Source organism: Sinocyclocheilus rhinocerous, unplaced genomic scaffold (genome assembly GCF_001515625.1).
Source record: "Sinocyclocheilus rhinocerous isolate Xijiao unplaced genomic scaffold, SAMN03320098_v1.1 scaffold2134, whole genome shotgun sequence".
In the NCBI taxonomy this organism is placed as follows: domain Eukaryota; kingdom Metazoa; phylum Chordata; class Actinopteri; order Cypriniformes; family Cyprinidae; genus Sinocyclocheilus; species Sinocyclocheilus rhinocerous.
In genome coordinates, this window is record NW_015652303.1 from 527,952 (window position 1) to 551,661 (window position 23,710).

Sequence of the window (23,710 nt, forward strand, 5' to 3'; positions counted from 1 at the left end):
ATGTGTTATGGTTTATCAAATAAGCAATAACAGTTTCTTTGGGCAATGGATAAAAGTCAACCACACAAAAACACAAAAAAGAGCTCAATTATAAACAGTCTATAAACAGTCACTAAGTTCGTTTCATGTACTTCTTTAAAGTAGCAGCTTACATTTTTCAGCTATATTTCAGTTTTTTTGTTTTTTTTTGCTGTCATGTTTTTTAGATAGTACTGTCTTAAACATTGCTGACCAAAGACCATTAGAGCAGCTGTTTTGATATTTTATCTCACCGTTGTCATTGTGCCTCTCAACACTGAGGTGAATACCAGAGATAACGTCTAATGAAATGTTTGGTCTTGCCTCGATTTTCTTTCTGAGCTCAACCAGTAAAAAGTCCAGGCAGTCAGCATCTATTTTATGAACTATTGATCTATAGACAGAGTCACCATACAGTATATCCATTTTCCAGATGTGTCCTGGCTGGGCTTTCTAAATTACCTAAAATGTCTGTGTTTGTTTACCTATTGTTTTCATACTCGCTAAAGGTAATGACCAATAGTGCAGGCATTGTACTTAATCAACCAACTGTGGCGTTCGAGAAGGTGGGATCTTTAGAGAATGATCAAAGCAATACAAATACATCTACACATAATGTATGAGGGCTGAGGACCTGTCAATGGGTTATAAACAGATTTTACAATTCTTTTGAATTCACAACCAAATGCCCAAATTGTATATACATTTTATGCCCAATTAAGAATTCAGGTAACTGTGTTGTGGCAAAGAGTTTTAAAAGAACAAACCACCCTGTCATGAAGATTATCTGTAAACCTTGTGTACAATCCTTGTGAAAAATATGTAGCTCCTAATTGCAAATAGCATCAGAGTTTATGTAATACTTCTGTGTACAAAATGGCTGTAGTACCCAGATGTAGCTTTCTATTTAACAACATTGATTTTGTCTCTTCATATTGCTCACCTACTGCACCCCCAACCCTTCTCTGTGTGTCTCTCACTCTCTGTAGGTCTTCCTTTGTTAGCCAGTGTTCTACTTCAGTGCCTGTCCTGAGGAGCCTTTATGAATGACCCCCTTCGGTGACCTCCATTGACTTTGCTGGAAATGCTGAGGAGAGTAATGGATTTGTTCTTCTATCTGCATCCATCCTCTTATTGCCAGTGTGCCTGGATGCAGATGAATCCATACATACCGAGGAGAGAGAGTGTGATCATTGTCATAGTAACTGCTGGACTGATGAAGCAACGTGCCGCAACTTGTGGCTAAAAGTCACATGTTCACACTTAATAAAGAGCTACTGTTTTGAATGGTTCCTTCTATGCAAATGGTGTGCTGTCAAATCCTGCACATCGAGAAAAAAAATCCAGTGCAGTGTATTTGGCTCTTTTTGTAGGGCACTGTGAAGTTGGTCTTCTCTGTCAGGTACAGGGACTGCTGAGAACTAATGTTGCCTAAAACAGATGTATCAACCTCAAGTTGCTTCAGTAATTGACTCTGGTTGTTTGCTGGAGAGGGCCAGGCTCCAACCTCATGGCATGGGTCAAACTATTTAAAAAGCCTGGAGGCAACATGGCTGGTGCAGGTGCCTGGAGTGGGACGGGGCTGGGCAAGTCCTATCAGCCAGGCAGTATGATCTCTCTCGCTTTGACCAAAGGTCTTCTTAATGAGCCAGGCCAGAACAGCTGCTTCCTCAACAGTGCTGTGCAGGTGAGTGATGTTCTGGTAAATATTGAAAACATGTGCAGGTGTGGGTTTTCACAAATAGTGAATGTGGAATATTCTGTGTAATGCTAATGCAAGTCAAAGTTGCAAATACTCACAGATGTTATAAGAAATGGTGGGAACTTCCATGAAGAACTTTTAGCATCCTTGAAACCTACTGCACATATAGTAAAGGTTCTTTAGATTTTTAAAATGTGCTTCACACTAAGACAAATGATTCTTTTAAGAACTGTTCACTGAAAAGTTCTTCTATGGAATCACTGTGAAAAACGCCTTTTGGAGCCTTTATTTGTAAAAGTTTATATATAGTTTTTCAATAAGAGTGCAAAATGATTCAACATGGTACACTATGGCAGGCTGATTTTATGCAAACTAAAGACCTGTTTCTTACAGGTTCTTTGGCAGCTTGACATCTTCAGGAGGAGCCTACGACAGCTCTCTGGCCATTTCTGCTTGGGTGATGCCTGTATTTTCTGTGCTTTAAAGGTACATACATGAAGGCTCAAATGTCTCAAAACCTACTAAGCTTTATTGTTTGAATTTCCATTCTTATGATATGAAAATTATTTCAAATTGTAAATGGCAAATTTAAAGTAAGTTTGCATGCAATAGAAAACGTGATAGTCTTTTTCTTCCCTAATGTGATGTATATCCAAGTGAAACGACTTCTCAAACTAGATTTTGTCCATCTGGAACTGATTAGATAATTGGAGTGATGTAATTTGCTCATGTGAGTGACACATTGCTAGATTATTGACTAGCCCTTGTCTAGTGTGTATGCACGTCAGATTATAAGGACACATGAATTGAAAAAAAAAAAATTATAATAATTGTCCATTTTGATTTCTTGGTGACGTGATCTTATTTCAACAAAAATTTCAGACAACATAGCACATTCTTTATGGATAAAACTATTACATACTGCTTTGTGACAAGCTCTATGATTTTTTTTTATTCAAAATGATGAATATAAGAAATAATATATTTCATTCAGTACTAAAAAGCATAGAAGGTAATAGTACTCATTATATGCTTATTAGACATATATTATCTTAGTTATTGTAGACAGTAAACAAACTGAGTCTGGGCTTACTGGGTTCTGAGACACAACCAAAGTTAACATGGCACACACATTCATAATCATATATTTTACAACAGCGTTTCTCAAGGAACCCTATGTTGCATTTTTGAATTGTGTATACTGCAGTGCTGAGTTTGTATGTGAGGTTTATTGCATTGTTTCTTTTCATAGAGCATCTTCTGTCAGTTCCAGCAGAGTCGAGAGCGGGCTCTGCCGTCAGATACCCTGCGTCATGCTCTGGCTGAGACCTTTAAAGACGAGCAGCGCTTCCAGCTGGGCCTTATGGATGATGCAGCAGAGTGTTTTGTATGTTTGACCTCATGTATATGAACATGTATATGCATATTGTATATGTAAATGTAGAATTTCAATTTACTTGAGATAAAATCTCTTTATACTTTTTTGTTTAGCTGTGGTGCAAAAGAGACTACTGAATTTAGACCTTATTTAAGGCTAATGCCCGTGTCTGGTTTCTAAGGCCAGTAAGCTTTTATTAAAACTGGAGTTATATGGCAGTGCTTAAAGTTGTATGCACCTCTGGGAAGTTAAAGTGGAAAGGTTAAAGTAGTTTATACATCATCACTGTGTCAGCTGATCTCATTTGATCAGGGTCCAAATGACGTTCACTTGTGACCATCACAAACAGTTATGTGTGCACTGTGCAGTGGTCTAAGCCAGATTTCATGAGCTCTGCAGTGTCTGGGCACTGCCTAAATGTTTGCATTTTATAGTAAAAGCTGCACAACAGAATTAAATATAGTTCACCAAAAAATGAAAATTATGTCATTATTTACTCACTATCATATTGTTCCAAACCTGTATTGACATTCTTTTTGTTTCTGTGGGACACAAAATAAGATATTTTGAAAGTCAGCGAAGTCCACTGTGGGGGAAAAAAAATCACTGAGACATTTTTCAAAATTTTCCTCAAAAGAAAAAATTATACAGGTTTAGAATAACATGGGGGTAAGTAAATGATGACAGAATTCAAATTTTTGATGAACTATCAATTTAAGGCCTTTCTAGCTTGACACTTGTGTGGTGAAAAATCTTGAAAAGCTAAATGTTGAAAGGTCTAATTAGAATGCATATATATATATATATATATATATATACACACAAATAAATATTAATGAATTAAAATATATATTGTATAAATAAATGCACTGTTTTGCACAATTTGCTTGATTTTATGAGCAATCAAATATAATTGTTCACTATTTCTTTCTTTGCTATGAATAATTTAAATCCGTTTGGTGCCATTAATGTGCTTTATCTTAAGTAGCTGTTTTGTGTTTGACCTACTTTGTGATAGGTAGATGTCTCTAATAATAACAATGATTTTTTAAAAATAACATGAAGAAGTTTGAGGCTAGCACTAAGAATAACTGTGTCAACAGAGTCTGATTTATCACTGATCATTGTTTTCTTTTTCCATCTGTTTTGTAAACTATGGGAGACAGGAGAACATTTTAGAAAGGATACACCTGCACCTGGTTTCTGATTCAGCCACAGAAATGTGTACTTCCAAATCATGCATCACCCACCAGAAGTTTGCCATGACTCTCTATGAGCAGGTACTATGATGTTGTTTTCTCTTCTTTTTCCATTTTCACTAAAACTTACTCAGCTACTACTGAATAACAGTTTATTCTCAGTGTTAGTCTTTGAGACATGAAGTCATTCCATGGTAATCCATTACAATGGCAGATTTCTGTATTTTTTGTTGGTATGGTTAGACCTCGCTTCACCCTCACAAAAGTTTCTTTCCCTCTGTAGTTTGTTTGTCGTAGTTGTGGAGCATCATCAGACCCTCTTCCCTTCACTGAGCTTGTGCACTATGTGTCCTCCACGGCCCTATGGTGAGTGAAATAATCTACTGTAAGTGATAATCTACTCTTAAGTAATATTGTATATGCTTTTATGAATAGTGTCAGTGAGAATCCAACTGACCCATTTTAACCATCCTACATGCATTCTTTGGACAGGACAGAAGGGAAATTCTGACAGAGATAGTGTCTGAAAGCTTCACAGAAAACAGAACTGTTTACATTGAAGGATTACAGTCTAATTTTAACAAAGTGGAATTGAGGTAGGCAGTACAAGTATGTCTACTACCTAGAAACAAATGATCCTCTTTGTGCTCTTTGCTCTTTTGTCAGTCAACAAGTGGAGCGAATCTTGGAGAAGACAGACAGACTGCGTTCAGACATGTTTGGTGAACTGCTGCAGGCAGCCAACACCATTGGAGATCTCCGGAACTGCCCTGTATATCAGCTTTTCTTTCATTTTAATTTTCTTTTAGTTGCATGTACATCAGATTCTGACATATTTGAGTTTACTGTCTTATTTTTTTTTATTGAAAATGGTAATAATGTTGCTTATTACCATTTGACCTGTAGGCTACTACCAGGTCTGATAACTTCAGAGCATAGCTTATAACCTGTGAAACCAAACCAAAGAAAGTCAAATAAAAACATACCTTAAATGAATGTTTTTACATAAATTCTCTTTATGTACATTGTATTAATACTTCTTTATTAATAGTCCTAAAGAAGTTCTATGTTGAGTTCTATATGTAGCTCTTGCTTCTTCTCAGGCTGACAGCTGTCAAATTTAAAATATAATTCAGCAGAGGCTTCTTATATTGTTTATGTTAGTTGTGCACAGATTGCACAAATAATCTTACATCCCTGAAAGAGCTGTCCATTCCATCAGTATATCAAAAATGACCTGAAGCTTTATTTGCGTCACTGGTAGCGCTAATAAATATAATGTCAAGCCACTGTTAACCTCTTGTCTTTTCAGGCAACTGTAATCTAGATATCTTTCTCAAAGGTCTCCAGAAGAGAAATGGATAAAAAACAAATGAATAAATATTATGTAAATCATAACCGCACCCCTAGTGCTCTACCCATTATTTTCATCACATAGTGTCTCGATTTGACTCAATTACTGTAATTAACCTCTGTTCATGCTTTTTTTCTATATGCACTTTCTTCCAGCCTTGATAGGCAATATACAAGAAAACAGTATTATTATTATATGCTGCATCAGTATGCCTTTGTTTGAAATTTAGCTCAGTGCAATTTGATATGTGCATTGCAGAGTAACTGTGGGCAGAGTATCAAAATCCGCCGTGTGCTGATGAACTGCCCAGAGATCGTCACCATTGGCTTTGTGTGGGACGCTGAACAGTCTGACCTCACTGAAGATGTCATCCGCTCTCTGGGCCCAAACCTCAATCTCTCGGGGGTGAGGGTCAAATCTCTCTGCACAACTCTAGCTGTCTCCATTCATTTTTATTCAGGATCCGTTTTTATTGTTAAGTAACTATTCAATGACTGTGTCATGTTCTGCGTTGCTTATTAAATCAAAACATTGATTTAACAACATGTATGGAGACTGGCATATATACCAGTCCAAAACTAAACATCTATTAATATTTTAACCTGAGTTAACATCCTCATAGATTTTTTTTATAGTGTCTGGAACAATAACTGTAGAGCGGTGTCAAAAAGTCTCAAAAGTTTGGAAAAATCTGTTTTCAATTTTTCTAATTTGTTTAAAAATTTTTAAATGTTAATTATTTCTGAACTTTAAATGTTTGTGATTAGATGAACTAAAAATGAAACCATTAAAAAATGTCACGTTTGTAATAAAATTAACATTGACTGAAATAAAATAAAACATAAAAAAACGTATTTTATTTCAGCTAGGTTCCAAGGCAACACTTCTCAGTTTCATTTATTTATAAGTTGAAGTACTAAAATAACTCAAACTAAAACTTAAAATAAAATAAAAACTATATAGACATATTAAAATAATAATAATAAAATAACAAACACACACTACAAAATTACTAAAACTTTAACAGTTAAATGAAAACAGAAAATATAAAAATAAAATCTAATAAAAAATATTAACAAACACCACAATAGTATACCAGTGATACTAAAATAACTTGCTCCACAAGTTTGTGATGTAGCATGTTTTGAGAATGTTTAAAAAAGTATGTAGTCCGCACATGATAAAAAAGAAAAAAAAAAGATATCGTGGTTGCAAATTGAGAATTTGTTCCCACTACTTATTATTAGTGGCCACATTTGATTATTTTGTACTAATTTATTCCCTCATTTTAGTTCAGTCGTGTCCATTTTGTACTAATTAGTTCCCTCGTTTTGATTTAGTTTCACGAGTTCGCCTGCCCATACAGTTCTGCTAGATATTGGTAAACAAACATGGCTTGATGTCCTTGAAGGGGGCTCGAACTTAAGGTTTGGCTTGAGCTCTGAATTAGACCCCCCCCCCCCAATGATTGTACGATGTGAAGGAGAAATGAAAGAAAATAAAGGCGGAGAAGGGAAGGCAGAGGGATGCCGGAAGAATCATCACTGGGACAGCACAATGACTGCTGCATATATACGCTTGCAGAGATGATTGACAGGACTGAACGATTAGGCTCCTCCCAAATCTACGTTTGGAACTTCACTAGATAGTGGCCACACCGTGGCCATTTAACTAAAGTTCTGTAATGAATTAATACAACAAGGCCACAGTTGGACTAAATTAATAAGTTGTGGGAATTCTTAATTTGTGGCCACTGCATATTGTTTTTTTCCTTGGCATATATATATTTTTTTCACAAAATTTGTTACTTTTGTTTACATTTTTCAAAACTTGTTAAATAGTTAAATTTAACTTGGAATGGAAATTCAATTCAGCTTTGCGGCCTCACTGTACATGCATAAATATCAAATGTGGAATTTAAATGCCACATGGCTGCTTGCAAGTATGTGTTGCTAAAGTCAGCCAGACTCCCCTCTGTTAGACCTCAGTTTCCTCCTCAGCAGTCATATGAGTGCTGCAGGCCAATATCACATAATGTCTAGGTCACTACACCAGAGGAGACATCATGAACCTTGGCACACTTTGACATCGGCTTGAACTCCCTGAGCTAGAGGCAGTTTACCCTTTAATTTTAATTTTGAGAGATTACAGTCTGCAGATGGGACTGATATATTGCAGTAGACTAAATGTGTCATATTGTGAATCACAATGCTTCAAAATATCTCCAGTCTTTCATTATCCTCACCATGAGTTTTAAATGTCAGTTTGACTGTTCTCTCTATTTACTCTTCAGCTGTTCTATAGAGTCACTGATGAAAATGCCAAGAAGAGAGATCTCCACCTGGTGGGAATGATCTGTTACTCTAGTCGACATTACCTAGCATTCGCTTTTCACAGCAAGTCTTCCAAATGGATCTTTTTTGATGATGCAACCGTGAAAGAGGTATTTACCCAGCACACACACATTTGTGCACATACAGTAAGCATGAAAGAGTTCATTGGTTATTTGACATTTACCTCCTTAAATGTATTGGATCTTAGATAGTAGGTTCAGACACCATAAGGGTTGATCCATGAGATTCCACAATTTTCTCTTTGACCATTGCAGTTAACTGTAGCTTGACTTTTCATAATTTTGCTGTCACTCACTTTGGTATTTACAGTACCACTTTATAAGGTATTTGGAATATAATGTAATATTTAAAAAATTATTTATTTAAAAATGTATTTAAAAAACTGATTCTTCCAGCACTTTGGCTTCTGGAATCATACATGACAGGTGGTCTTCTCTATCGAGGGCCATTTGAACTGTTACAACAAAAACAACTATGACTTTTAATGATATACATTTATTATCACAGTTATAGTGATTATTGAATGGACTTTTTTGGAGTTGGATGACTGTTTTCTAAAGGAGAAGCCAAAGCGCAGAAAGTATAAGAAGAAGATATTTACTTTATATAGTGCCTTTCCATAGCACAAGGACACTTTACAATTGAGATACAGCAGGAAATGAGCAACAATTGAATAGTACTATATAGGGACCTGGGAAATTAATTCCAGATTTTAGTTAGCACAAGCTATACTGAATAATCCATCCCCCACAGAAGCATGCTGGTATTTAGGTATGTTAAACCATGTTAACTTCATTGTAGTTACCTTATATTACTTAGTACTTTCATGATTAACGACACTGCAAGTGCACATACTGTAAATCAAAGTGCAACCAAATGGGAATGAAAATAATGCATTCACAAGGATACAGTTATGATTTATTGATGCTGGAATTAATAACTGTTAAGTGGTTTAATAGGGACAATGTCCTGAAATGGGAAAAAATAAACGAGAAGTGGTTTAGAAACTACTTTTAGTAGTTAGTAGTCAGTAGCCTATATGTCTACCATACATTTTTATAATACTGTACTATGTTAGGTAGCTTTTTCTCGGTATAAAAGTGGAGTCAGATGTGTTAATAAATCTATTTTAGTTGAAGTAATTAGACAAACTGAGGTGCAAACAATGAGGTGCAGATTGAATAAGCTAAGCTAAGTGCAGAGCTTAGTTAAGAGTTAGAGCAAACACAGTCTCTATGTGATGTGATTTATGTGCTCTGTCAAGGTAGCTAGCAGACTCATGCAGTACTATTAAGATTATTTACCAAATTTAAAAACGGCACCTTCCCATGGAGGATGGAGTCATTCTCTCTTCAACAGACCAAGTCTACATCACAAACTATTCCAATTACAGTATCTTTGAATGCTATTTTATGGTATTCTCTGGACACCGCTTGGACGTCATAGATGACATATCTCTATTCACCATCCTTTGGAATAGGGCCAGAACAGATTACAGTCTCTGACATAATCTTTGTTAGCATACTCACCTTATTTAAAATTACTTTTTGGATTTCCTGACTAGTAAAGCCGGATGTTATTAGTGCTAGTGTGAATAATAATTAAATCTATGTTTAAATATCTCTGGTTTCCATTTTGCATTGGACTATGGTTGCAGATGCACCTTCTAAAAACTTTGCTGAAAGTAGGTCATCATATGCTCTGAGATATTTGAACTCTTGGTGTTCACTGACATATTTTTGTGTCTAATATCTTGTATCTAGATTGGCTCCAAGTGGAAAGATGTGGCATCTAAATGTATCCGGGGTCACTTCCAGCCGCTCCTCTTGTTCTACGCCAACCCAGATGGTACCGCAGTGTCCAATGAGGATGCCCCCAGACAGACCACCATGTGGTCCCATTATAGCTCCCCACTCAATGGGAAGGGGACAGGTAAAACTGCCTTGCTTAACAGTGTATGAGATAAACCAAAACGTCCACATAGTACATAGTGCACATAGTGTTTAGCTGTGTGGCTTGGGTGTAACATTTTTTTATATTTAATCTACTTAAAATTTGAATCCGTTGAACCCAGCAGCATGTCATCATGAGGGTTTTTATTCCAAAATGAATAATAGAAAAATAAATTAATGAATCAAGTGATTTTTCTCTCAAATCATTAAGCTGTTGTATTCAAGAACAGTATATGAGATGATATGAAACTACATAATATTTTTTTTAATTATTATTATGAATGATCTTTTGTATGAAAATTAGGTACAGACCATCTTTCAATGGGCCCTGAGAGTTATGTAAAATGCGCTTTTATTCATTACTATATTCTATTTGAAGCACAAATCCCAGTTTTGCGGCAAGCATTTGCCGGGTGGATGAGTCGGTTTCTGTGCGGGATTCTGAACTCTACCGAGGACAGGGATTATCACCCACGCGCGCTTGCTCTCGCTGCCTTTTACTTTATCTCTCTCTCTTTCTGTCTCTCCTAATCCTTTCCCTCTGGCCTCTGCATTGCAATGTTATTCTCTTGTCCCCTCTACTGAATTTTCCCTCCATTCTCTCTTCTATTCTTGCTTTACTCTGACTCGTGTGCTAAATGGATATTCTCCCCAGGCTGTCATATTCACCTAGTCCTATTGGAATGGGAAAGCATTCTTATTTTTCCATGAATATCTGTAAGTAGTGCTTGTAATTCTTTTCTTTTGTCCTGTAAGCTTCATTGATTTGATACTATTTGTGTCAATAGCTGACAACAGTGTGATGCAGCACGGTGCAGTGTTGTACATGGTTAACTATTGCAGTTGTGGAGCTGCAATTTGTCCACTCGATAATTTCCATCCTCTGCTGGACCTTTGTGTGTTTTCTTGGTGGTTGCTCAGTCTTTTGTAGACTGTGAAATGTCTTAATGTGTTTCCTGGATTTATTCCTCTGGTGCTTTTGGACGGATGTTTAATGTGGGATCTGCGCCAGCGTGTTCCTGCAGTCTCTGCTGAGCTCTGTACTTAAGACTGAGCTGGCAACACTTCTGCTGAGCAGAACACAGATGCTTTCTCGGTAGTGATAGACTGCTCACGCTGCCATGATTTCATCAAAGTTGCTAAGTTTTCACTGGCTTTAAATGATGGGCTTGACGACAACATTACCTAAGAAAGGCTTTAAAAATAATGTTTTTGTCTGTGGTGAAAACATAGTGAACATCAATGAAATTAAAATTTGTTGTGCTCTTTTTTTGTATGCTTAATATATTTAACAAAGACTTTTAGACAGTACTAATTAAGAGCAACAACACTATTTTTCAATTGACGTCAACATTTTCCTTGTAAATTGTAAAGAAGTGTCAGAGACATGCACATGCTCCTATATGTAGAGCTTTGGTGCACCTGATCCCATTACACCTTTTCTCTCCATCATTTCCTGACCTCACCGACCCTAGAAATAATACTGGCAAAAAGCCAAACATTACATAACAAAAAGTAAGCAAGAATTCAAAAAAGTTAAATAAAGTATTCATTTTATTATCATTGTATTATTATAGTAATCATTGTATTATTATTGGTGTGCTGTGTTCTCAAGGTCATGTTTCATGTTTTGATTAGTTAATATTAGTTTTGTGATTAAAGATAAAATGCATCTATTGTTACAAATAAACTGCCTTTTTTGTCTGCAGTCTTTTTTCAGAATTGTTTTGCAGTCAGGTCAAGATTACATAAGTACAGTATTTAATGGTCATTTTCCTTTTTTTTTTTGAAGTTTTAATTCTTCAAGATCGATTATATTATGATTGATGTCGATTTAAATCCAATGGATTTTCTATTGTTTTGTTTTGATGGTTTTAGTTTAACTGGATTATTATTCCCTATTTGTTTGATTTATTATGCAATTTTTATGTGTGTACAGTGGCAGATCCACTTTGCTCTTCATCTATGGGGAATGCGGTAATCCATAAGCTTGTTTTTTCCCTCTTCAAACATCTGGGGTGGCTCACTGCGTGCCCTATATAAGCACATAACAAGCAAGTTTGTCCTCTCTCTCTCCCAGCAGAAGTTTGCAGACACAGCAGAGATGTAATGTAGTTTAGGAGGCCTCTACACAAAGCTGTTTAAGTTACAGATTGCACTGCCTTATTTGATTACTTAACTCAGTGTGCACTGGATGAGACACAGAATCAATTTATAAAAGCCTTTCTCTGAAAATACATTAAAAGAGGTCGGTCTACAGCAGTATGATAGATAGCATTAAAATAGAGTGCAATATGGTAATAATCACATTTTATGTCCCTTGCATCATGTGCTATGGATGAAGGTCAAAAGTCCAGACACCATTGTGTCATTTCAAACTCGTAATTCTCTTTCTTTCTTTTTTTCTTTCTTTCTTTCTTTTTTTCTTTCTTTCTCTCTCTCTCTTTCTTTCTTTCAGAAAAAAAACAGAAAAAAAAATATATATATATATATATGAGGATGAGTCAATATATTTTTTTTTAGTTCACAACATTGCAAAGTATTGGCATGTAGACACTAAACAGTAATGCAAAGTTAGAATATATAAAGTCTAATTGAATGTAGGTTTACCTCTGTGTTTCTCTGTCTCTCGTTCTCTTTGGCAGATACTCAGCTGTCAGGCTCTAAGAAACTGGACAGTGTGAGAGATATGAGTGCTGGTTCCCAACGAACAAATCAGGGATCCCACAAAACAATGCAGTCTTCAGCCAATCGGTGTAAGTCATCATGAGGATGAGTCAATATATATTTTTTTAGTTCACAACATTGCAAAGTATTGGCATGTAGACACTAAACAGTAATGCAAAGTTAGAATATATAAAGTCTAATTGAATGTAGGTTTACCTCTGTGTTTCTCTGTCTCTCGTTCTCTTTGGCAGATACTCAGCTGTCAGGCTCTAAGAAACTGGACAGTGTGAGAGATATGAGTGCTGGTTCCCAACGAACAAATCAGGGATCCCACAAAACAATGCAGTCTTCAGCCAATCGGTGTAAGTCATCATGATTAGTTGTTCATGTCAACACAATATTTTATGCTTCCATTAAATGGTTAGCTAAAGAAACAAACAATGTTTGGAGAAATTGCATTAGAAACATACTGATATGATGAAAGTAACAAATTTCTCCCTTTTCAATGTCCCAGTTAAAGTGCTTCCAGAAAGTCCCAGCAGGTTCCGAGAGTCTTCCAGAGATTTTTCTCAACGAGGAGGGCAGAGAAGAGAGAGTGAAAGAAGCTACCGAAGGTCAGACTCTCTCCAGCACAAAGGTATGTTAATAAAAGATACATATTTATAATGAAATATTTGAGTTATTAAATCTAAAATGAATTCTCCTGTGCACAGTAGCTTTTGTAGTGTCTGTTGTATTCTTCTATGAAATAAATTCAACAAAATAACAGTTCCAATGATGATTCATACAGAATATGTGGCATACAATAATTGTACCTTTTTACTAATGTGCTTATAAAATATTTAGACTTTAATCTTATTATAGTGTTAGTATAGACCAGGGGTGGCGAACGTCGGTCCTGGAGAGCCGCAGCCCCGCAGAGTTTTGCTTCAACCCTAATCAAACACACCTGAAAAAGCTAATCAAGGTCTGAATGGTTACTAGGAAGCTACAGGCAGGTGAGTTTTAATTAGGGTTGGAGCTGAACTCTGCAGGGCTGCGGCTCTCCAGGACCGGCGTTCGCCACCACTGGTATAGACCATGCTTCACTCATTCATTTTACCTTGCAGTTTTTGCAATTTGTAATTCATGGAGATTTGTGTGTCACACATGTAATACGGTTTCCACTGGTAATATACATCAATCATGAGACATCATCCACAGGCCAAAACAGAACTGTTGAACCTTTTCATGAGCACTAGAGCCCTTTTAGCATAAGCCGATTTTAGACTTTTAGTTTGGTAATATAGTCCTGTGTTTTTTTGCTACTTCATGTCTCTGAAATGAGGTTTCATATTTGAAACAGTATAAAAATATTTGTAATATTTCAGATTGCAGCTTACAGATATAGTTCTGGGAGTTTGAAAACATAGAAGCAGTGTGCTGATCATGATTCAACTTTTCTATTTTCAGTTGGGGGTGCTTGCTCTGACAGACGGAGCTTCTAAAGGCAACTTACACACAGGAAAAAAAATTGAGTACTGGCTAACCTCCAAAATAACAGCAAACCATCTGTCCTATTAAACAGCCTGCCTAAAGCATATACTGTTCAAAGAGGCTTAAAATTCATGTTAAAATCAGCATAAACTTATTGTCATGCTTTGGCTAAATGTGGTGTGTGCAGGAGCATGAAGATGAAGATTAAAGCAAACAGACTTTATTAACATAAGGAACTGAATGTAAGCGTTAATGACAAACCACAACTAAGAGAAGAAACACAGGCATATAAATACTAAAACAAACAAAGAAATAATTAAGCAACAGCTGAACGAAAGGTCTAATCAAATAATTAAACCATAAAAACTAATTAATGAACTCAAGTAGTCTGGAAGACAGCAATGACTGAAAACAAACTAAAAACAGAACATAACTGTGACACTTATGAAAGACTGAGTCTGTAGGTTGTAGCAAATTAGCTCAAAAGGGAAATGTATACAAATAATTACAATTAATTATAATTAATTACAATTATTTATATCAGCTGCCAGTAGTAACTGTAGCAGAATTAATATTGTCATCAGCTAATCTGTTCGTCCAGCGAACATTCAGTGTAATTTCATATCAACTCTAAGAAAGGATATTACCGGGGCCACAGAAAATAACCGTCTTACAGTATTAAAGGGGTCATATGATGTTGCTAAAAAGAACATTATTTTGTGTATTTGGTGTAATGAAATGTGTTTATGCGGTTTAAGGTTCAAAAAACATTATTTTTCACATACTGTACATTATTGTTTCTTAGGAAAGTGGCCTGGAAAGGCCAAGTTTGCCCATCACTGCATTAGAGCGTGTAGCTTGATCGGAATCGAAAAAGGGACATTATTCACAAGCGGTGATAGAATCAGAAACTCATGTACTTTTTTGCACAAAACTTTTATTAACTAAATGCTATAACTAGTCTAAACAAACAAACAAATAAACATACACTCACACATACATACAAAGAGGAGCTAAAGTGGATGAATGAAGCATTAGAGAAACCAGAGAATGCAGTTATGGAAAATGAGTCAGAACTTGCCTTGGCCATTGAACGAGTGTCCGGATGCAGTCTCGGATTAAAGTTTTGATGGTTTGAAGGTTTGGTGGTGTTGGAGTTCTTCACGTTCTTCCGGGTTTGAAGGATGATGAACTCCAAAAGATGTTATTCTGGCTTGGTGGTGATTATGAGAGTTTTCTCTCAGATGAAGGTGATGAGAGAAGAGCGCAGAGCTCGAGAGACGTCAGCTGAAATCTGAGGATTTTTGGTGAATGAAAAGACGAGGCCGAAGCCTAGCACATACTTTGTGGTCCAGAAGAGTTCTAGCTCAGCATCCCCATCTTCTCAGAATCTAAAAGAACCTAGACTGAGCTGTGTCAAGGCCTGCCAGGCGCAGCTGCGCCGGCTCTGGGACTTGGCAACCAGAAGATGGGAAGGTGATGAGAGACGGTTGAAGAGACTAAAAAAGCGAGGCGGGTCACTGAAGTGAGGTCTTTTAAGTTCTGTGAAGGTCACACCTCTCGGGGGTCAAAGAGCCAATGGTGACTTGCACTTCTGGAGGCAAAGTTTATGGCTCTTTGTCTCTGAACATGATAATTTGCATATGTAACTGAATTAGATGTTGATGCAAAGACTACTAAAGATTCTTAGAACACTAATATGTTGCATAGGTATAAACATAATATACACTCTCAATTAGATAATCTGAAGACAAATTCATAGAGACCAAACATGGTATAGGTAAGGTTACGTGAACGAGTGGTTCTATCATAAGCATGCATAAAACAGTATACAATACAAAAGACAATATACAAGAACAGTAATAATATACGATACGATACGATACACTTTATTGTCAGACTGAGTCTGCAATTTGTCTTACGTTACAGCAGGTTCACTAAAGGTTACAATACTTTATCACATAAACAACACAGAATATACACAATGACCTGAGGATATGTGATAGGAAGGTCAAAGACAGGTGTGTCTGTGAATGAGATTCCATTTATATGGCATTGTGTGTCTTTCCTATGGGTAAATGAATTGAGAGTTGCTCTGCCCGCATTCCTTTGGGCAATAAAACCAGTGTTATCAGCATTGGTTGCCATGGAACCAGAGGCATTTTTCAGCAGCCCCTCACTGCAGAACAAAGATCCAGGGGGCGGGGTTGGATCCACATCTAGGGGGTGGAGATGGGTGGGTTTAGGGATCAGGGGGTGGAGACGGGTAGGTTTAGGTATATGTAAGGTGGGAGGAGTTGGATCTGGATCCAACCTCGCCCCCTGGATCTTGTGTTCTGCAGTGAGGACCATCTCACATTTTGGGGGAAGGGTCCAATTTACCCTAATAGTTGGCTTGTTGATTGAGGGGTATTATGGAGTATTTGTTAAAAATAACAAAAAATTGTGTGTCTGATTGGTCTAGATGCTACAAGGTTTCACATAGTTTTTTAAATTTATTTGGCAACACTTTACAGTAAGGTTCAATTTGATAATTAAAGCTGCAAGCACCGTTGAAAGGGCCCTTGCACCCGGGCTAACCGCCACCCGGTGGCTTTAGGAAAACAGCGAATGGTGAGCAATATGCATTTGAAGTGGTAAGAAGGAATATGTCAAAGTCATTTATATGTGCCAAACTACCTGCTACCAGCTGGTGGCGCTATGACTATAGCTGAATATTGGCATGTAGATGTATTCAGACCAGCACTTTTATCAAACATATGAAGTTTGATGCAGATTCAACATGGTATGTTTGAGGTAGTGTAAAACATGACATATCCTGTTGCCAACAGGTGGCGCTATGATTATATTGGCATGTAGATGTGTTCAGGCCAGGACTCTTATTGAACGTGTGAAGTTTGGGGCAGATCGGACATTGTATGGCTGAGTTACAACAACTTACTTTTCCATGGCAAAACATCAAAATTTGTCAGGCCGCCAAGGACACACCCTTTAATGAAAACTCAAGATCTTCACAATTTAACATGGCAAAAGCCTTTAGATTAGACTGACCAAATATAACGTTGATGTCATTAAATCTCTAGGAGTAGTTTGTTAGAGCATAAAACATTCCACTTCCTGTTTCCAGCAGGTGGCGCTATGATTATAACAGAATATTGGCCTTTAGATGTGTTCAGAACAGGACTCTTATCAAACATGTGAAGTTTGGGGCAAATCAGACATTGTATGCCTCAATTATAACAACTTCCTATTTCATGGCAAAACATCGAAGTTTGTCAGACCGCCATGGACACGCCTTTCAAAGAAAACTCAAGATCTTTGCAATTTAATGTCACAGAGGCCTTTTGATTACACTGACTAAACTTGGTGTTGATCTATTTAAATCTCTAGGAGGAGTTTGTTTAAATACAACGCCTGAAAATGGCAAAAACTGCACAAAACTTCAAAAATAACTGACTTCTGTATAACCCCTTTTTTGGCCTTCATTTTGGCTTAGTTTTCCAAATACATTTTGGGCCATTGTATTTTTGTATATATAATTTTAATTACTTACTAATTAAATAATATTTGTATTATTAATTTTTTAGATATGACATATCCTCGATCATCTTCTCCCCCTGAGAATGGCCCAAGGTTTCATTCTGACCAGAGACAGAGAACTCTTCCCTCACGAGTCTCTCGACCTGAGCATTCTTCAGTACATCCACGTGTATCACCCCAGGAGTCCACCCGCTCAAACCAGGGAATGGCCACTGGCTCCACTCGTCACGTTGATTCATCATCCCTCTGCCATCGTGGGTCTACAAGTCTCCCGGAGCGTAGCAAGTCCAAGCCGTCATGGAGACCAGTGCGAGAGGTTCTGAATGTAGACAGCGTGCTGAGCGAACTAGAGCGGCGTCAGCAGCAGCAACAGCGTGGGAGCCCTCGATGTGTCCGTCGCTTTGGCCATGAGAGAGGACTGATGAAGGAAAAACAAAAAGGTCTGATGACTATTTATGAAGATGACTCACGTTTGGAGACTGAAAGTCAAAGCTCCCAGGAGTCTCAGCGACAGATGATGGTGACGAGGCCTAAAGGTGGAGCAAATGTAGCACAGCGGAGTGATAACTGGATGATTCAGAGGACAGAATCAGGATACGAGAGCAGTGATAGGTTGAGCAGTGGTTCCACCAATCCTGACTCTCCAGGTGTTGAGAACTTCACAGGCAAAGAGCTCAGACTCAGTCAAGATGCACAGCACCTCAGGTAGGAGAAATTAAGTAGTCATAGGTGTGTGATTTGTCCTTTGGATTCCTTGTTCTTGATTCAGTGGTGTATTTCCTCAGGGATCAAGGTCATAATAACCAAGGTGACTCAAAAACGGAGGCAGTGCGTTCTCCGCAGTACCACAGTGAGTATTAATCATACGCTATGCCACATGGTTTCTGGTTTAAACCATGCTGTCAGAATGAGAGCTCAAACAGCTGATAAAAACATCACAATAATCCACAAGTAATCCACATGACTCCAGTCCATCAAGTAACATCTTGTTAAGTGATAAACTGCATGTTTGTGAGAAACACATACATCATTAAGGTTTTTTAACTTAAACAGTTGCTTCTGGCTAAAATACCAGTAATGTATAATAATGCATCATCCAGTGAAAAATTCCATCCCCTGTTGTCCTCTCACATCAAAAGCTACCAACATATTATTTGATCTGTGCATATTTCTCTTAAGATTCAGACAAGATTACTTTTTCACTGGAGAAAGCAATATTATGGATAGAGGACTTGTATTTTAACCTGAAGCAAGCACATTTTATTACAAACATGAAGCTTTTGCTTCGTTACAAATTAATCGAATGACTAGACCTGTTTAAATTTTTTATTCAGAGGACACTCATTAATTAAGTATATAGTAAATAGTAAATAATCTTTATAGTAAATTATCTTTATAGTACATAATCTTTTTACTTTGTATATGTGACACTGGAGCACAAAACCAGTCATAAGTAGCACGGGTATATTTGTAGCAATAGCCAACAATACATTGTATGGGTCAAAATGATCAATTTTTCTTTTATGCCAAAAATCATTAGGATATTAAGTAAAGATCATGTTCCATGAAGATATTTGGTAAATTTCCTACCATAAATATATGAAAACTTAATTTTTGATTAGTAATATGCATTGCTAAGAATTCATTTGGACAACTTTAAATTTTCTCAATATTTAGATTTTTTTGCACCCTCAGATTCTAGATTTTCAAATAGTTGTATCTCGAACAAATATTGTCCTATCCTAACAAACCAACTTTTTACCAACCAAATAAACTTCCAATGGAAAGTTTATTTATTCAGCTTTCAGATGATGTATGAATTGTATGAAATGTATGAATCATTTAAAAAAATTGACCATTATGACTGCTTTTGTGGTCCAGGGTCACATATGTTTTTGTCTTCGTGAAAATAAATAGTATTGATTAATATTAAATCAAAATTTTATGTTTGAACCAAAACATAAATATAATTTGAGAATACTAATACATTTGAGAAAACTAATACATTTGCCTGTAATTTGAGTATATATTTTTAAGTTGGTCCAAAGTATAATATTTTTTGTGTAGTTAATTTGCTTTTTCAAGATTTTAAAACAGAAGTCATGGCCCAGCCAGTAGCCCATATTCTTTAGCGATGTTGAGCGTTGGAGCTCATATAGGAGAGGTTGTTTTGAATCTAGTCTATGATTCGTGGGTCCTGTCCTTTCTGCCTTTTTTCTGTCATAAAAAGTGGTAAAATGCCCAAAAAACAGCTATGTTTTATTTTCTTTGTTTGTAATTTAGTAATTAGCATTTCTAAATTAGTGTAGAAAGAGATGTCACAAAATGCACTTGTAAATTCTATTTCATGAATCAGCATATCACAAAATGCTCATTCTGTAGAGGACTTTTTTTTTTTTAACAAAATACACATCTCATTCACAGAATGAGCATTTCAGGTCATATGTGGCACTTCATTGTATAGCATGGTCTGTCTTAGTTTAAGCTACATATGAAACCAAGCTCGCATCAAACCCCAAAAGAGAGACAGGCATTTGGAGTTGTTCCAAAAGACTGAATCGTCTACAGTTTTGTCATGTTTTTGTACACTTTGTGATTTTACACAGCTGTAATTCTCACTAATTCCATGATAGCACATGGTAGCATGCCAAAAACGGAGAAAATCCCTCTCTCCCCTTCTTCTGCTTCGCAAGAGACAGAAGGAGCTTAAAATTTAAAACATTTTGCCCCATTAAAGACTGATATATATTGCATTGGAACACAAAGATGGAGGCAGAAAATAGATAAAAACGAATTCTTTATCATTTTAAATTGCACTGTGGTCGATCAGGCTCGCGTGGCAGTCTTGTGTGGCATTTAGCTCCTAGTTCTTCAAATCCACATGTACTATTTCAGGACCATCTTGGCTTCCCAGAAGTCATGGAATTTTAAAGCCCCTTCTTAGTAAAGAGAAAAGCACCAGAAGCCAGCAGGACAGCACACATTCAGTAAAAGACAGAAATGCAGGAGCATCATAAAAGTAAAAAATGCAAAAACATCATTACAATGGTAAAATGTATTCTATAAGCTTACTGAAGCCCAAATCTTTGACTTAGAGCACATGTTGTATCCTGTGGCTTTATCCTCACATGGAGCTCAGCAGGTTGGCAGGAAAGAGATGAATAGTCTGTCTATTTATAAATAAGTGAGTAGGATGCGTCCTAGTGAGTGTGTCTGTGCCCACTGCGATCCAGCTAGGAGGATTTTGGCAGTTCTTTTCCTCTGTCGCTACACACCCATGGCAGAGATGCAAAAATTCACCTTTTAGGCTTTATTGTCTGTTGGTTGATGTCTCATGAAATAAATTATTGCACATTTATTCCCTCAGGTAAACATTTGGTTAAAATTCAGGGAAAGAACTCAGAACATCTCACGAAAGGCAGCCCAAGTTCAAGGTATTTACAGGCTTTGTCTTTACACTGCAAATATGTTACAATGTACAATTCACATTTACAACAGCATGCCATGGTGATATTTCACTCACAATTTGCCTTAGGGAATATCAAGGAAATATTTATATTAATATATAAACAAAATAACAAAAAGAGTTAAATACAAGTTAAAAATTTGGGTGATTTCCAACTTGTACCTCAGTTTGTAAAAACAAACAATAATGTACTTGAGAGTTATGCATTTAGGTAAATTATGTGATGATCATTTTTTTGTCATGTCTATTAATTTATTCATAAATGCATTAAAAATGCAATTTCTACAATTACTTGCAGAATAATGTTTTTAATTTATTAATTACAATTCATACATTTTTTGAGAGGCACAAAATAAAAAAAGTGAAGGTGATATAACTCATATTGAAGAAAAAAAAATTATATAAATATTTTAACAAAACTGTTTCATTGCTTAAATATGTTTTTAAAATATTTTGATTTGGCCACTAAATCAAAGTTTTGTGTTTTGACTTAATGGGCAGGCACACTATATTTTTTGTTCCATTGACCTCTATTCATACACATGCAAATACTGGAGACTGGAAACGCAACCTCTTGTAAAGATTTTTTTGTTTTGTCTTTTGTTGTGTTCCAAAGTATAATTTTGGTAAACTCTGATTTGTGAATTTTATTTTTATTATGTAAAGAGTTGTGTTTTTACATTTTGCATTTATCATCATTTGTTACATTTTGAATAAAAAAAAAAAAAGACAGCATAGCATGACGTCATATCTCTACCACTAAAGTGTCCAAAACAATTTTGCATGCTCAAAAACTAGTGTGACCACCCCATAACAATGAAAAACTAAATTTTGTAAACGTAAGATATTTGAAAATGTTATTACTTGATGGTTATACCACATGACTTATACAACATTTGAGTCATTGCATACATTTTTTTCTTGAAAATGTTTTAAAAGTTTTTTCTGAACCATATGAAACCACCATTAATGCAAGAGTGCATTTGTTTTAAACTATAATTTTTCCTTTTATTTATCATGGACAACTATATGTCATTGACTGCTTTAATTTATAGGTCAAGTGTATAGCAATCCATTTTGGTGAACATGATTTTGTTTTATTAGTTTGTCTTTACAATCTAAGGTACAGATGGAGAAACTTGATGAAGTGGAGATGAAGATGTTAAACGTTGTGAAATAAGGTGATGTCTAAATACATGTGTTCATGCTTCACAGAAGGAAGCTGAGATACTCATCCTGTGGTGCCAGGAAGGGGGGCAATGCAGAGAAAGACCCATCAACTGGTGAACTTCAAGCAGAGCAACAGGAAGTTTCCATGCGATGGCACCACAGCCCAGAAAGCCCCCTTCTGCGCCGCCTGGGCAAGATCAGCTGTTCAGAGTGTAACAGTTCTGAAGAACTCACAAACCCTCTTTCAGAGCAGGAAGACAGCGCTTATCGTTCCAGCACCAGTGAAGTCGCTCCACACGAATCACCGGGGCCTAATCGCAGTTACCCACTGCAGCCAAGGGAAGAATCAGCCATAGCTCCATCGATGCCAACTTACTCCAAACATGCACAGCGACCCATCGAGATAAAGACTCCACCCTTCCGTCCCAGAATTTTGCAGGAGCCATCACAGACAGCTTCCAGAGCCTCCGGTCGTGGCTTTCCATCCTCGCACACCACCGCAGTACACAGACGGATGGAAGTCAACGGCACATGCCCAAGCTCATCAGATGTGAGCTCAAAATCGGGTTCTGACCAGGAGAGAGGGGAGCAGGTGTCCAGCGAGCCTGGAGAAAGATCTTGTGGTTGGGATAAGCCATCTGCTTCAGTGTCTCCAGGATCTGGAGTGGCGCTGACTACTTATTTCTCTGTGGATAATTGTATGACAGACACCTACAGACTAAAGTATCACCACCAGAGGCCGTTAGTCCTCTCCATGCCTGAGCCGAGAGGAGCTGTCAAGGACGGGAGAGACACAGGACACTCAAGCCGCATAGAGAGCCAATCTGAGCGTGCCAAAAATAAGCCTGACCCTGGTATGATCTGTTCAATCAGTCATTGATATATTATTATATTGCCACTACCATTCAAAAGCTTGGGTCAGTAAGATGGTTTTGAAAAATCTCTTGTTCTCACCAAGACTAATTTATTTGACCAAAATACAGTAAAAAATGTAATTAATATTAGAATAAAACCTTTTTTTCAAGTTTAGCTTACAATTTTAAAATACAAAAAAATACAATTTTAAAGCTACATTTTAAGCAGCTATTACTCCAGTCTTTAGTGTCACACGATCCTTCAGAAATCATTCTAATATGCTGATTTGGTGTTCAGGAAACATCTATTAAAATGTTTGTGCTGCATAATATTTTTGCGAAAACTGTAATATATTTTTTTCAGGATTCTTTGATTACAAAATGCAAAACAACAGCATTTATTTGAAATGTGTACATTTTAATGTTACATTTGTAACATTGGAAATGTCTTTACTGTCACTTCTGTTTAATTTAATACGTTCTTGCTGAATAAGAGTCCATTTCTTTACATCTTTCTGATCTCAAACTTTTGAACAGTAATGTATGTATTTAATAACTTACTAACTGTAGTTAGTAGCTT

At 36.6% G+C, this 23,710-nt stretch overlaps 1 protein-coding gene across 3 annotated transcripts in view; it reads left to right on the plus strand.

Moving 5' to 3' along the window:
* usp53b (ubiquitin specific peptidase 53b) overlaps positions 1–23,710 on the plus strand; it is a 28,630-nt gene that overhangs the window by 3,078 nt on the left and 1,842 nt on the right. For all 3 annotated transcript variants that reach the window (XM_016520581.1, XM_016520579.1, XM_016520580.1), the window contains 15 exons: positions 1,008–1,705; positions 2,114–2,206; positions 2,973–3,107; positions 4,265–4,378; positions 4,581–4,663; positions 4,964–5,069; positions 5,910–6,056; positions 7,945–8,094; positions 9,769–9,937; positions 12,603–12,713; positions 13,139–13,261; positions 17,688–18,345; positions 18,426–18,490; positions 21,008–21,074; positions 22,322–23,130. In XM_016520581.1, the coding sequence (XP_016376067.1) occupies positions 1,529–1,705; positions 2,114–2,206; positions 2,973–3,107; positions 4,265–4,378; positions 4,581–4,663; positions 4,964–5,069; positions 5,910–6,056; positions 7,945–8,094; positions 9,769–9,937; positions 12,603–12,713; positions 13,139–13,261; positions 17,688–18,345; positions 18,426–18,490; positions 21,008–21,074; positions 22,322–23,130 (3,007 nt within the window). In that variant the 5' untranslated portion in view covers positions 1,008–1,528. The remainder of the gene's footprint in view (positions 1–1,007; positions 1,706–2,113; positions 2,207–2,972; positions 3,108–4,264; positions 4,379–4,580; positions 4,664–4,963; positions 5,070–5,909; positions 6,057–7,944; positions 8,095–9,768; positions 9,938–12,602; positions 12,714–13,138; positions 13,262–17,687; positions 18,346–18,425; positions 18,491–21,007; positions 21,075–22,321; positions 23,131–23,710) is intronic.